Source organism: Mobula birostris, chromosome 20, assembly GCF_030028105.1.
Source record: "Mobula birostris isolate sMobBir1 chromosome 20, sMobBir1.hap1, whole genome shotgun sequence".
Taxonomy (NCBI): domain Eukaryota; kingdom Metazoa; phylum Chordata; class Chondrichthyes; order Myliobatiformes; family Myliobatidae; genus Mobula; species Mobula birostris.
Genome location: NC_092389.1, coordinates 14,304,164 through 14,318,334, shown reverse-complemented (window position 1 = coordinate 14,318,334; position 14,171 = coordinate 14,304,164). Strand labels below are relative to the sequence as shown.

The 14,171-nt window shown below is 46.0% G+C and overlaps 1 protein-coding gene across 1 annotated transcript in view; it reads right to left on the bottom strand.

Moving 5' to 3' along the window:
* LOC140185064 (out at first protein homolog) overlaps positions 1–13,612 on the bottom strand; it is a 36,181-nt gene extending 22,569 nt beyond the window's left edge. The window contains exon 1 of the mRNA XM_072238302.1: positions 13,013–13,612. Within this exon, the coding sequence (XP_072094403.1) occupies positions 13,013–13,255 (243 nt within the window). The 5' untranslated portion in view covers positions 13,256–13,612. The remainder of the gene's footprint in view (positions 1–13,012) is intronic.
* Between the last annotated feature and the right edge of the window lie 559 nt (positions 13,613–14,171).

The following is a 14,171-nucleotide window of genomic DNA, read 5'->3' as shown; positions in this document are numbered from 1 at the left end:
GGACATTAGAAGTCAAGGGCAGGATATGAAAAGACTGGGTAAGAGTTCAAGTCTAGTCAAGCGTCAATGATTCAGGTCTGGTCAAGCAGGCTTTAAGGAGACCAGCTAATCCCAGTCCCGAGTCGAAAGACTGTATGGGCAATATTCACGAGGGCCAGAGACTCCGCCACCCCCCCCAAAACCATGTCACCGGGATCAAGTCTGGAAGACAAGGCCCAAAGATCAAATGATAACTGGGTTGTTACCCAGTTGTCGGGCACAGCTAAAGGTTGAAGTTCAGAGCATGGCAAGTCCAGAAACAGAAGCCTGAAAGTAGAAGCACAAAGGAGTCACGAGCGCCAGAGTCAAAAGGATTGGAGGTCCATGCAAGTCTGGAAGTCAAGGCCTGAAGGTCAAACCCAATGTTCCCTTTAAGCTGCACGGGGGCACGACCACGCAGTAACTAAGGTGCTCCCACACACCTAGCCTTTGTTGCTGTACAGCTGGAATTTTCCTTTACATAATGTTTTATTAAAGTAATGAGTAGTTTTCAGGTAACATAAAAATTTCCTACTCAGAGCAAAGGCTGGTCCATGTAGCTGTTAAAAAAAATTTTATAGGGAGCGCTGGTCAAACCCGTGATCGGCTAGTGTTGGGGCAAAATCCGAAGCTGGAGGCCTGTTGTCTGCAAGTCAAAGATTCTGGGGTCAAGGACTGGAGACCCAGAGGAGGCCAGTGTGTGAGGCAATGGGTGGGAAACAGCCCTGCTTTGCTGTTGTTGCTGCTACCATTATCATTTTTGCTTGGATTGTTCTTCTGAAAGTCATAGACATTCTATGTTGGCAGCGGAATCTGTGGCAACACTTGCCGGTTGCCCACAGCACATCTTTCGATGTGTTGGTTATTAACACAAATGACCCAGTTCACTGCACGTCCCATGAACATGTGATAAATAAATCGGAATCTGGATCTGGTGCCCAGCTTGGATAAAACCAGGACAGCTTGGCATTGCCTCTCATTATAGTCTTGGTTAAACAGACAAGAAGAAAAATTCTAGGAGGTGAGGCAAGCAGGCCAGTCCTTGCTATCAAGGCTACATTAGACCACACGTGATTAAACTCAACTCAAAAGTTAAAATACTCCTGTTGTTGCAGTCAGACCTTGCACCAGGAACAAGGGCTGGAGTAGAATGAGTCAGTCGTCCCATTCCCATGTCATCACTCCAGCAGCTCCCTGGAGCAGAGTCCTAGGTCCCATCATCTCCAGCTGATTCATCACTGACCTTTCTTCCATCCCAACACCTGAAGTGGGGATGACTGCAGGTAATTGTGCAATTTTTACCTCCGCTCACAACTTGCAACTCTTTGCAAGGGAAGCAGCCCATGCCTGCAGCAAAATCTAAATGACAGCATAGATTGGTGACATGTAACGTTCCTGTCAGCAATGAAACTTGGACCCGCTGCCCTCACCCCCAAGCAGACATTATATCTGATATGCTGTAAACAGTTCCCTCTGCTCTCACTCTCCTCCCCTTCTACACGCAGCCACAACAATCAGTTGGTTCACTGCTTTGCTGTCAAGCACGAGCACAAAGCTCCTCCTGTTCTCCAACATCCCCTCTTGCACCCTGCATTTCACATCACTGGCCATTCACAGACTGCGCCCTTCAAATATATTGTGTGTCCTCTCTTCTTTCAGCAAGTTTCACCCTCTTTTTGCAAGTGCTAACTCGTTGACTTTTGGGTTGTTATGGGAGCTGACCCTTGACGTTTGCGCCCCTTGAATGCTAACCCTTTTGGTGGGGGGGGGGGGAAGGGGAAGTGCGGTTCGATGCACCTCAAAGCAAAACTTTGCAGCTGCTAGAAATCAAAGATAAAATAGAAAATAACCAGCAGGTCAGGGCAGCATCTGAGAGAGAAACAGTTGACGTTTCAAATTGATGACTTTTTCCAAAGCTGGAAAAGTAGGAAAACAGGATGTGGTTTCAATTGCAGAGAGGGGGAAGGAACAGAGGGACAAAAATCTCCTGTGTGGAAAAAAAAAACGACTGCTTGGCATTCAGGGGCATTTCCATGAAGAGTTCTTCGTCCTCAATATCCTGGCTGGTCACCATTGACCAGAAATTCAACAAGACCAGTCATGTCAATATCATGGCTACAAGAGAGGCTAGAAGCTGGGTACCCCATGGTGAGTGACCCACTACCTGACACCCCAAGTCCTCTTCACATTTTCCAAGGAACAAGTTAGGATTAGAATGGAAAAGTGGAGAGTGCAGTACCAACACGATCAAGGCAAAGTCCTCTGCTCCATTTCCACCACAATATCTACTCATTCCCTTGACCAGTCCATCCTATCCATACTTGGACAGGTATAGTATAGTGGAAAAAGTCTTAGTAGATTTATACAGCGAGGATGCCTACGATTTTTGCACAGCATTGCGCTGTACTGTTGCAAAAAATAAATACATTTCATGATATATGTGTGAGTGATGATAAACCTAATTCTGATATAGGCCTCTGTTGTGGATAAAGTGGCAAGGAGAGGGGAATCATGGTTGTTAAAAGAGGAAGGGAGAAGGGGGTAGAAACACCAGAGACATTCTGTAATGATCAACAAACCAGATTGGAATCAAATAACCTTCTCTGGTATCTCAGGGCTGGGTGTGTCTACACCCACGCCACCCATCCCTGGCACTCCTCTTCTGCCACCTGTCCCACACTCCTGTGGTGCTCCACCCTTGCCTTTCCTAACATCCTTTGTACCCAGATTGAAAAATTCACTCACCACTCCACGTTGACAAACACAGTCCTGTGCAAAAGTCTTAGGCACCCGAGCTACACATATGTGCCTAAGACTTCTGCACAGTATTGTACATGGATAAGACAGGTTCAGAGGGATATGGGCCAAACACTGGCAAATACGATTAGCTTTGATGGGGAGCTTGATCAGCATGGACCAGTTGAGCCAAAATGTCCGTTTCTGTGTTGTACCACTCTATGATTCTACTTGCCCAGTCTACTTCAACACCTCCGAGGCCACTCCCTTGGTTTATTCTGCCAGCACCTCTTCCCCAGGGCACCACTGCTCAATACAAGAGGACATGGCTTTAAGGTAAGGGGTGGGAAGTTCAAGGGGGATATTAGAGGAAGGTTTTTTACTCAGAGAGTGGTTGGTGCGTGGAATGCCCTGCCTGAGTCAGTGGTGGAGGCAGATACACTAGTGAAGTTTAAGAGACTACTAGACAGGTATATGGAGGAATTTAAGGTGGGGGCTTATATGGGAGGCAGGGTTTGAGGGTTGGCACAACATTGTGGGCCGAAAGGCCTGTACTGCACTGTACTGTTCTATATTCTTCATCTCTCCTTTTCCCAGGACATTCCCATGCAACCAGAGGAAGGGCAAGATCTGAGCTTTTGCCTCTATCCTTCTCACCGAGGGGCTTAATCATTCTTTGTGGTGAAGCAGCAGCTTACTTGCTACTCTTCCAATTTGGTGCACTGCTTTCAGCGTCCATGATGTGGTCGCCACTGTACTGGAAATACCAAGCTGCTTTGGACAGTACGTCTGCTCAGTCTACAAAAGCAGCTCCCATCTCTTAGCCGCTTCTCACTTTAATCCTTCACCCCATTTCTACTGTCACTTGTCTTTAGTCTCCCACGCTGTTCCAGTGAATCACAAAGCTAGATCAAGCTTCAGCAACTCATCTAACATTTTGCAACCCCTAAGGATTAATAACAAATTCAGCATTTTCAGATAACCAGCTTTTCCTGTTTGTGTCGCAGCTGGCTGGATTGGATGAAAAGCCATCCATCTGTAACATTGGCTGTTTCCTCCTTCCACAGATGCTGCCTGATCCATTGAGCATTTTTTGGAATTTTCCTTTATTTCAGCTTTCCATCAGCTTTTGTGTTCACCGTCTCAGTTCCAGCATTGTCGGCAACCCCCCCCGCCCCCCAACTCTATGTTCCACGTTCAACAGCCTCCACTGACACTCCTCCAGAATGACCAGTTATAATGACAAGCTTTCATTGTCGTCTCCTAGAAGGCACCAACAATCATGATTTTGAATTTACCATGGACATACCCTCTGCTTCTTCCCCTTCTCTGCAATTTAAACTACATCCCGTTTTCTTACTTTACCAGCTTTGAAAAAGTCATCAACTTGAAACGTCAAGTCTGTTTCTCTCTCCTCAGATGCTACCCTGACCTCCTGATTATTTTCTGTGTCTTGGATTTCTAACAGCTGCAATGCTTTTCTCAGAGGTGCATCGAACCGCACCTCCCCCCCAAAGGGTTAACACTCATGGGGCGCGCAAATGTCAAGGGTCAGCTCCCATGACAACCCACAAGTCAACCAGTTAGCACTTGCAAGAAGAGGGTGAAACTTGCTGAAAGAAAAGAGGACATACAATATATTTGAAGGGCACAGCGTGTGAATGGCCAATGGTGATGTGAGATGCAGGGTGCAAGAGGGGACGCTGGAGAACAGGAGGAGGTTTGTGCTCATGCTTGACAGCAAAGCAGTGAACCAACTGATTGTTGTGGCTGAGTGTAGAAGGGGAGGAGAGTGAGCAGAGGGAACTGTTTACAGCATATCAGATATAATGTCTGCTTGGGGGTGAGGGCAGGGGGTCCAAGTTACATGAATCGAATATTACAGATTGTGGTCATTCCAACTAATTTAGCAAGCAGGACATCCACAGGGCACAGGGGCTGGTCAAAAGGGTTAATCAAAATTTAAATCGCTGTTCGGATCCAAACAATTTTTTGTCAAATTCTGAAGGACTGGCTAAAAGGACAACGGGAATGAATATTCTTAATCACATTTCCTGAAGGATTGGAACAAGTCATGACATAACAAAGACACACCCACGCAAAGACACAGAACGTTTCATGGGAATTAACATGGTGCAGTCAACAGCAATTTCAACATCCACCTTTCAAGAGGTAAACTATAGCCAACCAGTACCTTGGGAATTATCTGCAATCAAAATACTACAGCTCGTCAGTGATTTATTGCTTCCCAAAGAATTCATAAACTTCCCACAGAACTCATAAATAACTGAACTTCGTATGAAACACAGGCTGCTCTGTTAGTCTCCCCAATCCAGGGTCATCAACACAATTAACCACTGAGATACTAACCAGAACACAGTAACTATTCTTGTTGCACAATTTCCTCCATCATCAGCTAGCTAGCCAAAAAATGCAATATAATCAATTCAGTGGATTTACAGCCCCCTCACATTCCATCCTACAGTGGCGAGTGGTTTAAAGATCATAATCTGACAGAAATGAATCATAACATTTGGAACAATCATTCTGTTCCTCTTTAGTTCAATGTGTCTGAGAACTGTTTTATTTCTGATTTCCAACATCTGCCGTATTTTGTGTCAGTAAATCCGTGAGAATACCTGGAGTCACCACGTCTAGCCCTTTGAAGGATACCATCAGAATAGACAACCCTCAGCCCTAGTCAGTGACCGATGAAATGGGATACAGTGCCAGCTGGTTGACGGCACATGACCGGAGGCTTCCCTGATTCATCAGACAACAGTGTGTGCTGGGAACAAGATTAAGTCTTTTTGTCACACGTACACAGAAACATACAATGAAGTGTGTTATTTGTGTCAAATCAACTCAGCGCAGATAGTGCTGGGCAGCCACTCTTCCCAGCACCAATTTAACTTGCCCACAACTCACCAACTTTACTGTACGTCGTTGGACTGTGGCAGGAAACCAGAGCACCCAGAAGAAACCCATACAGTCACAGGGAGTTACGGGCAGCAGCGGGAATTGAACCCTGATGGCCGATTGCTGGAGCTGTAAAGTGATATGCTAATGACTACACTACGATGAAGCAGCCATAATGTGCTTCACCTAACAATAATTCAAACTCCGATAAAGAAGTGTGGAATGTGGAGCCGTGTGAGAGAGGTGCTGCAGATGTTCCCACTTCAGAACACAAGTCCTTCAATAGCCAGCATTTGACTCCACCTTGAGCACTCTGTCCTCCATTAGGAAGAGAAAAATGGCTCTCCCATGCATTTCTACATCCCACTGATGGCACAGAAGTGTGAAGTGCGTGGCGTCAACTGCCATAAGTCAAGTCTCTGACACGGATTAGGACAACAAATTGAGAACGGACATCAAACACCAAAGGCCAATTTATACTTGTGCGTCAAATGGACACCGTAGGTACGGCGTACCCACGTACTCTACACCGTACCCTACCCTGTAGCCTGACGAGTACCTCCCCAAAAATGTAACTACGTGTCATGGCGACACAGACCACAACGTCTGTGATTGGTCCGCTTGGTAGCATCACATTTCCTCCTACGCTGCAATAGCTTCCCATTGGGCGATTGAAGGGCAGGGAAGGAACTCTGGCTGCAATGTTTTCCATAAAGCTTTACAGACCTCCGAGACCCTGTGCTTGACGCCAGTTTGTAGCTAGCTGCTACAGCCTGTTGACTTCCACCTGAAGCTAAAACTCGAATGGTGATTGTCAGTCTCTGAGTATACTGTGTGTGCACCGATGCGAAATTAATGGTTGGAGCCGATGAACCAAATCGTCAAATCTACCTGCCGACATCCAAAAATATTTGAAATGCATTTCCTCGTCCATGTCTGTCAGTGACCGGACAAGCACAGAAAATTCACCCTCCTTCAGTTTCAGTCGCCATTGTTTGAAGTTTGAGTTTCTTCGTGCTGAGTTTCAACACGGTGGCATAGAAACCCCACCGCCAACTAGCGTTTTGGCAGTGAATTGCAGAGCGACGTAGACACACCAATGCCCAAGTATAAACGCTCACAACGGCGTAGCCCACTTGTGTAGACTACATCGTAAGCTAATACACACAAGTATAAATCAACTTTAAGAAAGAAACTTCTCACTTCCTGTTCTTTATTTTCAACTAGCTAAACTGGTGCTGGGTGGGGCAATTTGCAGAAGAGCCGTTAGAATAAACCACAAGGAAGAACAACCACTTTGTCAGTAAGTGTGGGCCCTTCACAAATGTGCCATGCTCTCCCAGCAGCCTGACAAATGACCCAGTGTCCACGTCCTTATTTAAACCTGAATTGGTAAATAAGTGCTTATGGTTCACCCCTCCTCGCTGATCTTCACTGGAGCTTTTGTGACACTGTAACATTTTCCAGACTTCCTCCAGGTCTCTGAGTAACATGGGACAAAGTCACTGTCTACTCCCAACAAATCTTCACCAAATCTTCCATAATCTTCTTCGAAAATCTACGTTTTTTTGACCCAAACTACAGCCATCCTTGCCATTACATTCCTATACTATAATTCCAAATTAGAAACATCTAAATGTTTCCCCTTCCTTCTCAGTCTTAAAAAAGGGTCTTGGCTCAAACGTTGACGGCACTCTTTTCCACTGATGCTGCCTGACCTGCTGAGTTCCTCCAGCATTTTGTGCGTGTTGCTTTGGATTTCCAGCATCTGCAAACTATCACATGTTCATAACTAACTTTACAGAATCTTTGTTGCACTGTATTAAAAAGCTCAGCTCAATTTTGAAAGCATGGATACCCAGAGGGATCCCACCACCAAGCACACCCTTCCCTCCTCCCCCACTTTCTGCAGGGACCGCTCCCTACGTGACTCCCTTGTCCATTTGTCCCTCCCCACTGATCTCCCTCCTGGCACTTATCCTTGCAAGCAGAACAAGTGCTACACCTGCCCCTATGCCTCCTCCCTCACTACCATTCAGGACCCCAAGCAGTCCTTCCAGGTGAGGTGACACTTCACCCGTGAGTCTGTTGAGGTCATATACTGTATCCAATGAACACAGTGTGGCCTCCTGTATAATCAGTGAGACCCAACGCAGATTGGGAGACTGCTTCACCGAGCACATACACTCCATCCATCAGAAAAAGCAGGATAATCCAGTGGCCACCTATTTTATTTTCACTTCCCATTCCGACATGTCAGTCCATGGCCTCCTCTACTGTCACGATGAGGCCACACTCCAGTTGGAGGAGCAACACCTTATATTCTGTCTAGGTATTACTTTACTGTACTTTATTGTTGCCAAGCAATTGATACTAGAACGTACAATCATCACAGCGATATTTGATTCTGCGCTTCGTGCTCCCTGGATTAAAAATGTAAATTATAAATCATAAATAGAAAATAGAAAAGGGAAAGTAAGGTAGTGCAAAAAAAAAACCGAGAGGCAGGTCCGGATATTTCCAACCTAATAGCATGAACATCAATTTCTCAAACTTCCAGTCATGTCCCCCACCCCTTCAACATCCCCCATTCCTGTTTTACTCTCTCATCTCATCTTGTTACCTTCCCATCTCCTCCCTCTGGTGCTCCTCCTCCTTCCATGACCTTCTGTCCTCTCCTATCAGACTCCCCCTTCTCTAGCCCTTTATCTCTTTCACCAAACAACTTCCCAGCTCTATACTTCATCCCTCCCCCTCACGGTTTCACCTACCACCTTGTGGTTCTTCCTCCCCTCCTCTCACTTTCTTACTCTGACTCCTCGTCTTTTTTCCCCAGTCCTGATGAAGGGTCTCGGCCTGAAACGTCAACTGTACTCTTCCACAGATGCTGCCCAGCCTGCTGAGTTCCTCCAGCATCTTGTGTGTGTTGCTGAGTTGAATTTTGCCTGCCCTCACACTGAGTAAGGCATGCACACACTGCCAATGAAATCAAATAATTGCAGAGCACTATTAAATAGGATTCTGCAAGAGAAATGATTAAGGCAGGCAAAGGAGGAGTAGGTCATTATATCCCTCTAGCCTGCCTTACCTCTCAACAAGTGACAGCTGTTCTGACTTTATCACAACTCTGCCTTCCCATCTACCCCTGATAAATTCCTGATAAGCCAAAGGGTAAGTAGTTATCTACTTCTGCACTAAAAATATTCAAAGACTCTGCTTCCACTCTCCTATGAGAAGAGAATCCCAAAGACTCACTGCTCTCTTGGCACAGAAACATTCACTTCATTGGGTATACTTAAAGTGGAGGATGATAGATTCTTGGAGCACTGAAGATTACAGAGAGAAGACAGGAGAATGAGGCAGAAAGGGAAAATCAATCAGCCGTGTCTGAATGGTGGAGCAGACTCGAAGGGCCAAAAGGCCTAATCTGTACCTAGTCTTACACAGGTATCCTTTATTTTTTAAGCAACGCACACACAAAATGCTGGAGGAACCAAGCAGGTCAGGCAGCATCTATAGAAATGAATAGACAGTTGACATTGCAGGCTGAGATCCTTCTCCAGGACTGAAATCGAAGGAGGAAGACGCCAGAATAAAAAAGGTGGGGGAGGGGAAGGAGGCGAGCTGGAAGGTGAGAGGCAAAGCCAGGTGGGTGGGAAAGGTCAAGGGTTGGAGAAGGAGGAATTTGAGAGGAGAGGAGAGTGGACCATAAGAGAAGGGGAAGGAGGTGGTGACTCAGGGAAAGTGATCGCCAAGTGAGACTTTAGTTCTGTGTTCTCCTATAAAAGTAAAGATCCTCACCATACCCCCCAAATCAAGGCCTTCAATATATTCACCGAGGACATGGAACACAGTGAGTTCATGGATGGGTACTTGGATAACCTAGTGCAGGTCTGCTTAAGGAGAAGGAAGTGTTAGATATCATCGTTAATAAATCACCAGGGCCAGATGAGATTTATTTGAGGCTGCTATAGGAAACAAGTGAGCATAGCTGGAACTTGGATGAAGATTTTTTGCATTGTCATTATCTACAAGTGAGGCGACAAAAAACTGGAGAATAGTTGATGATCCTTTATTTGGGCAGCTTGTAAAGACATAGCCCAGAAGGCGGCAATGGTAACCCACTTCTGTGGAAACATTTGCCAAGAACAATCATGGTCATGAAACCATGATCACCCACATCAGATGACACTGTGCATATGATTAAGATGATGATGATGATTATTATTTAAGAGCAGCAGGAATACACCTGGTAATTATAGGCTAGTGAGTCTTTCACAGGTGGTAGAGAAATTAGCAGAGAAAATCCTAAGGGACAGGATTCATGCACGTTTGTAAAGATAGGGATTGATCATTATGGCTTCATGTGGGATTAATCCTTCCTCACTAATTTTTATTGAGCTTTTTGTTTGGAGAACAATGAACTCATTGTCTATATTTACTTTAATAAGGCATTTGACAAGGTCTATCATGGTAAATTAGTCCAGAAGGTTAATGCACATGGGATCCGAGATGAGCTGGCTAATTGGATCAAAACTTGGCTTGGTGATAGGAGTCAGGAGTCAGAGGGTAGGGGTGGAAGGATGCTTTTTCGATTGGTGTTCTGCAGGGACCAGTGCTGGGATCTTGGATCTTTTCCAAGTTCAACATAAACGTATTATCAAAATATCTGCATGTCACCATATACAAAATGCGATTCGTTCTCTTGTGGTATACTCAATAAATCCATAAAATAATCATAAAAACAATGAAAGACCACTCAGCTTGGGTGTTCAACCAGTGTGCAAAAGACAATAAACTGTGCAAATACAAAAAGAAAGAATAAATAAATAAATAAGCAATAAATATTGAGAACGTGAGATGAAGAATCCTTCAGAGTGAGTCCATAGGTTGTGGGAACAGTTCAGTGATGGGGTAAGTGAAGTCGAGTGAAGTTATCCCCTCTGGTTCAAAAGCCTGATGGTTGAGGGACGTGAATGTAGGAAATGTGATTAGTAGGTTTGTGGATGACACAAAAGCTGATAACGCTGGAAAGTGAGGAAGTTTGGCTAAGGCTACAGTAGGATATAGATCCAATGGAAAGTTGGGTGAAGCATTGGCAGATGGAATTTAATCCTGACAAAGGAGAGGTGATGCATTTAGTAAATCAAATAGCATTAGGATACAAATGGCAGGGTGGCAATGAATAATAATGAACAGAGAGACCTGAGGATTCAATCCCATTGTTCCTCAAATGCAGCACACAGGTAGATAGGGTGGTGAAGGCAGCATATGACGTGTCAGGGCATAGAATAAGAATGAGACATTATGCTGCAACTTTATAAAACCCTGGTTCGACCATCTTTGAGTATTTTCTGTAGGTCTGGTTCCCACATTATAGGAAGAATGAGAGGTTGTGCTGGAGAGAATGCAGAGGGGATCCACCGGGATGTTGCCTAGATTGGATAGAGATTGGGTGCACTGGATTTCCCTGGCGTGAAGGAGGCTGAGGAATGGCCTGTTAGGGGTATATGAAATTATAAACAAGAAAGCATCGGTTTAGGTGACTGGGAAGAGTTTTAAGGAGGATATAAAGGAAACTTTTAAAAAAATTGTACAGAGCATGGTTGATGTCTAGAAGTCACTGCCAGTGGAGGTAGAGGAGTCAGTTGCATTCCCTACATTTAAAAGACATATAGGAACTTAGACAAGGTATAGCAGAATACAAACTTCATTCCAGCAAATGCCTTTAGCGTAGGTGGGTAGGAAGGTCAAGGACCCATTTCCGTTTTGTGCAACTCTATCACTGAAATATGAACCTCCGTTCAACCTTTCCTTGTATCTATTCCAGGAATCAGTCCAGTAATCAGTCTCAGAACAGTTTGCAACATTTGTACAAACTCCTTTAAATAAGGAGTAAATACTGAGAACATAAACACAAGAGATTCTGCAGATGTTGGAAATCCAGATCAACACACACACAGAACACTGGAGGAATTTAGCTGGCCAGGCAGCACGTACAGAGAAGACTAAAGAGTCCAACATTTCAGGCTGAGACGCTCCATCAGGACTAGAAAGGACCACTCCTGATGAAAGATCTCAGCCTGATATGTCAACTGCTTATTTTTCTCCATAGATGCTGCCTGACCTGTTGAGTTTTGTTTTTTTTTCCCTCCCTCTCTCTCTCTCTCCCTCCCTCCCTGCACCATGATGCACACAGTACTCCAGCAGTGACTTCATGGCATGTGCTCTGTACCCAGCAAAGACCAACTCCCACTCACTGGGGCCACTTGGCTGTGTTCCTACATTAGTTGCTATAGTATTGTCATTTCCTGGGCACCTCTTGCTCCAACAAAACTGTCATCTGAGAACATGTAACCACAATGACCAATGTTTAACAGATGACTTGTTAATTTACCAGACAGCTGCTCTAATTAAAAGTCCTGTGGCCTCATTAAATAAATATCTCCTCCAATTCTCTGATAACTGCAGTAAGAGGATCAAAAGGTTGAGAATGTGAGAGAGATGGAAATGCAGGAGAGAGTGGTAAATATATACTCTCTCCCACTTCACAGCCTTTCAGATTATTAACACCCAGATCTTGAATGAGCTACAGTTTTCTCAAGCTAAACACAAGGAAGTCAATGCCTCCTCTTCAGTTGACCGAGCCCCCTTCCTCCCCCTTATCCTCCCCTGGGGCTCGGTTCTCTCCTTCACCTCAAGTCCCACAACATGCCTGCCTTCAAGCTGAAGAAAATGTGTCACTACCTGTTGCCATGGCTCACCTCCCACGACAACCACAAACACTCACCACTAACCAGAATTCAGTTACTTTCCCATGATCAGAGTTGGATTACCTCAACCCTGATTTCACCCTCCCAGGGCAATACTGGCCTGCCTCTCCCTCAGGGTGGGTTTGTCCATTCATCACAGGGTCTAACTGACCCCAGACCTTCCCCCTCCCAGGTCCACCCCACTCAACACACCCTCAGAGGCAAGTTGACTCAAAGTGGCCAGTTGAGCCCCAGGTCCATCCATTTGCACCCCCACCCTCACACACTCCTCTTCCAGATATCAGTACCCCTTTCACACCCACTTCCCAGAGAAAAGTTGCCCCCTTAGACAAGCTGACCTAATCCCCCACCCTCTTGAGTGTTCATGAGACCCTAATTGGCCCATTTATTTACCACCCCCACCTCCTCTCACACCCGCTCCCAAGAATCCAGTTTCCCCATCCCGAGACAAGGTGATCCCTTCCCTCTCCCTCCCCTGCGTTTAGTTGACTCCACCTGATTCAGATACCCCCTCACATCCCCCTTCCCTCCCTCACTCACTCACTCACACCGCCACCCCACCTCACCTTCCGTAAGTCTGCGATGAGGGTGATGAGACTCCCGTCACTCTTCTTGAACTCGATGCTGATGGAGTCGGTGTCTGTGTCCGCCTCCAGCGCCTCCTCGCCGACCTGCCCGTCCGCCTGCCGGATTCGGACCTTCAACCCCGCCACCAGGGCTTGCGCCGGTCCGGCTCCAGCCACCCACATCACGGCCAGCAGGAGCAGCAGCAGCGACGGCCGGCGGGGGTGCGGGAGCGCGGCGAGCATCGTGGGGGCAGCAGCTTCAGCAACTCCCCCTGACACCACAACACACTCCCGGGAAACCCGAAGTCATTCACCTTGAAACCCAACTACTCCCCCCGACTTCGCTCTCAAACTCTCTCCCAACTTCTCCTCCCGGGATCTCCCGTCACTTCCTGCAGCTCCGCCCGAAACAACTTTAAAGCCGCAGCCACCTCACTCCAGTGGAACGAACAGGCATCAAACACTCGGACGTCTTGCCCCCCAGTGAAGGGGTATCCAATATTAGGTCAGGGGAAATCAAAGCCAAGTCTCAGCAGTGGTAAAATAAACGGTGCAAGTTTCAGGACGGCAATCCTTTATAAAAATCTGCAATGGCGTGGAGGTATTGCATCAAAAAGACCGAGCTCATCCCTAGCAGAGGAATATAAGAATCACGGAAGAGACTTCGATTGCCACTGCAGAAGAATCAACCCCAATACTCGGATATACCCCCCCCCCCAAAAAAAACCTGTCATAGTCCCCGTTGTAGAGGCAAGGGCAATGCCATAAAACCATCGCAGGCGTACAAGTTCAAGTTCAGTTTATGGTTATTCAACGTATACATGTAAACCTCCAGACCAAACAATGCTCTTCTGGACTAAGGTGCCTACCACAGTACATATAACTCACACAAGTAACACAAAGTAATATTGCCACAAATAAATTAACAAAGAAGAAGGTGCATTTATGGCACAAGTGAAAAAGTAAATAGTAAGATGCTGCTGGCGCTTCATACGTGATGAGACCTGGGTGGTGGCAGGGAGTTCCGTAGTCTTAAAACCTTAGCTGTTTCCCATCCTAACAGTTCTTATTCTAATGCTATGTGGTTCAAAGCGATTGTCAATGATGCCTCCCATCTGCACGCAGTACTGGGGTACCAGTTCCAAAGCAGGGCATCACT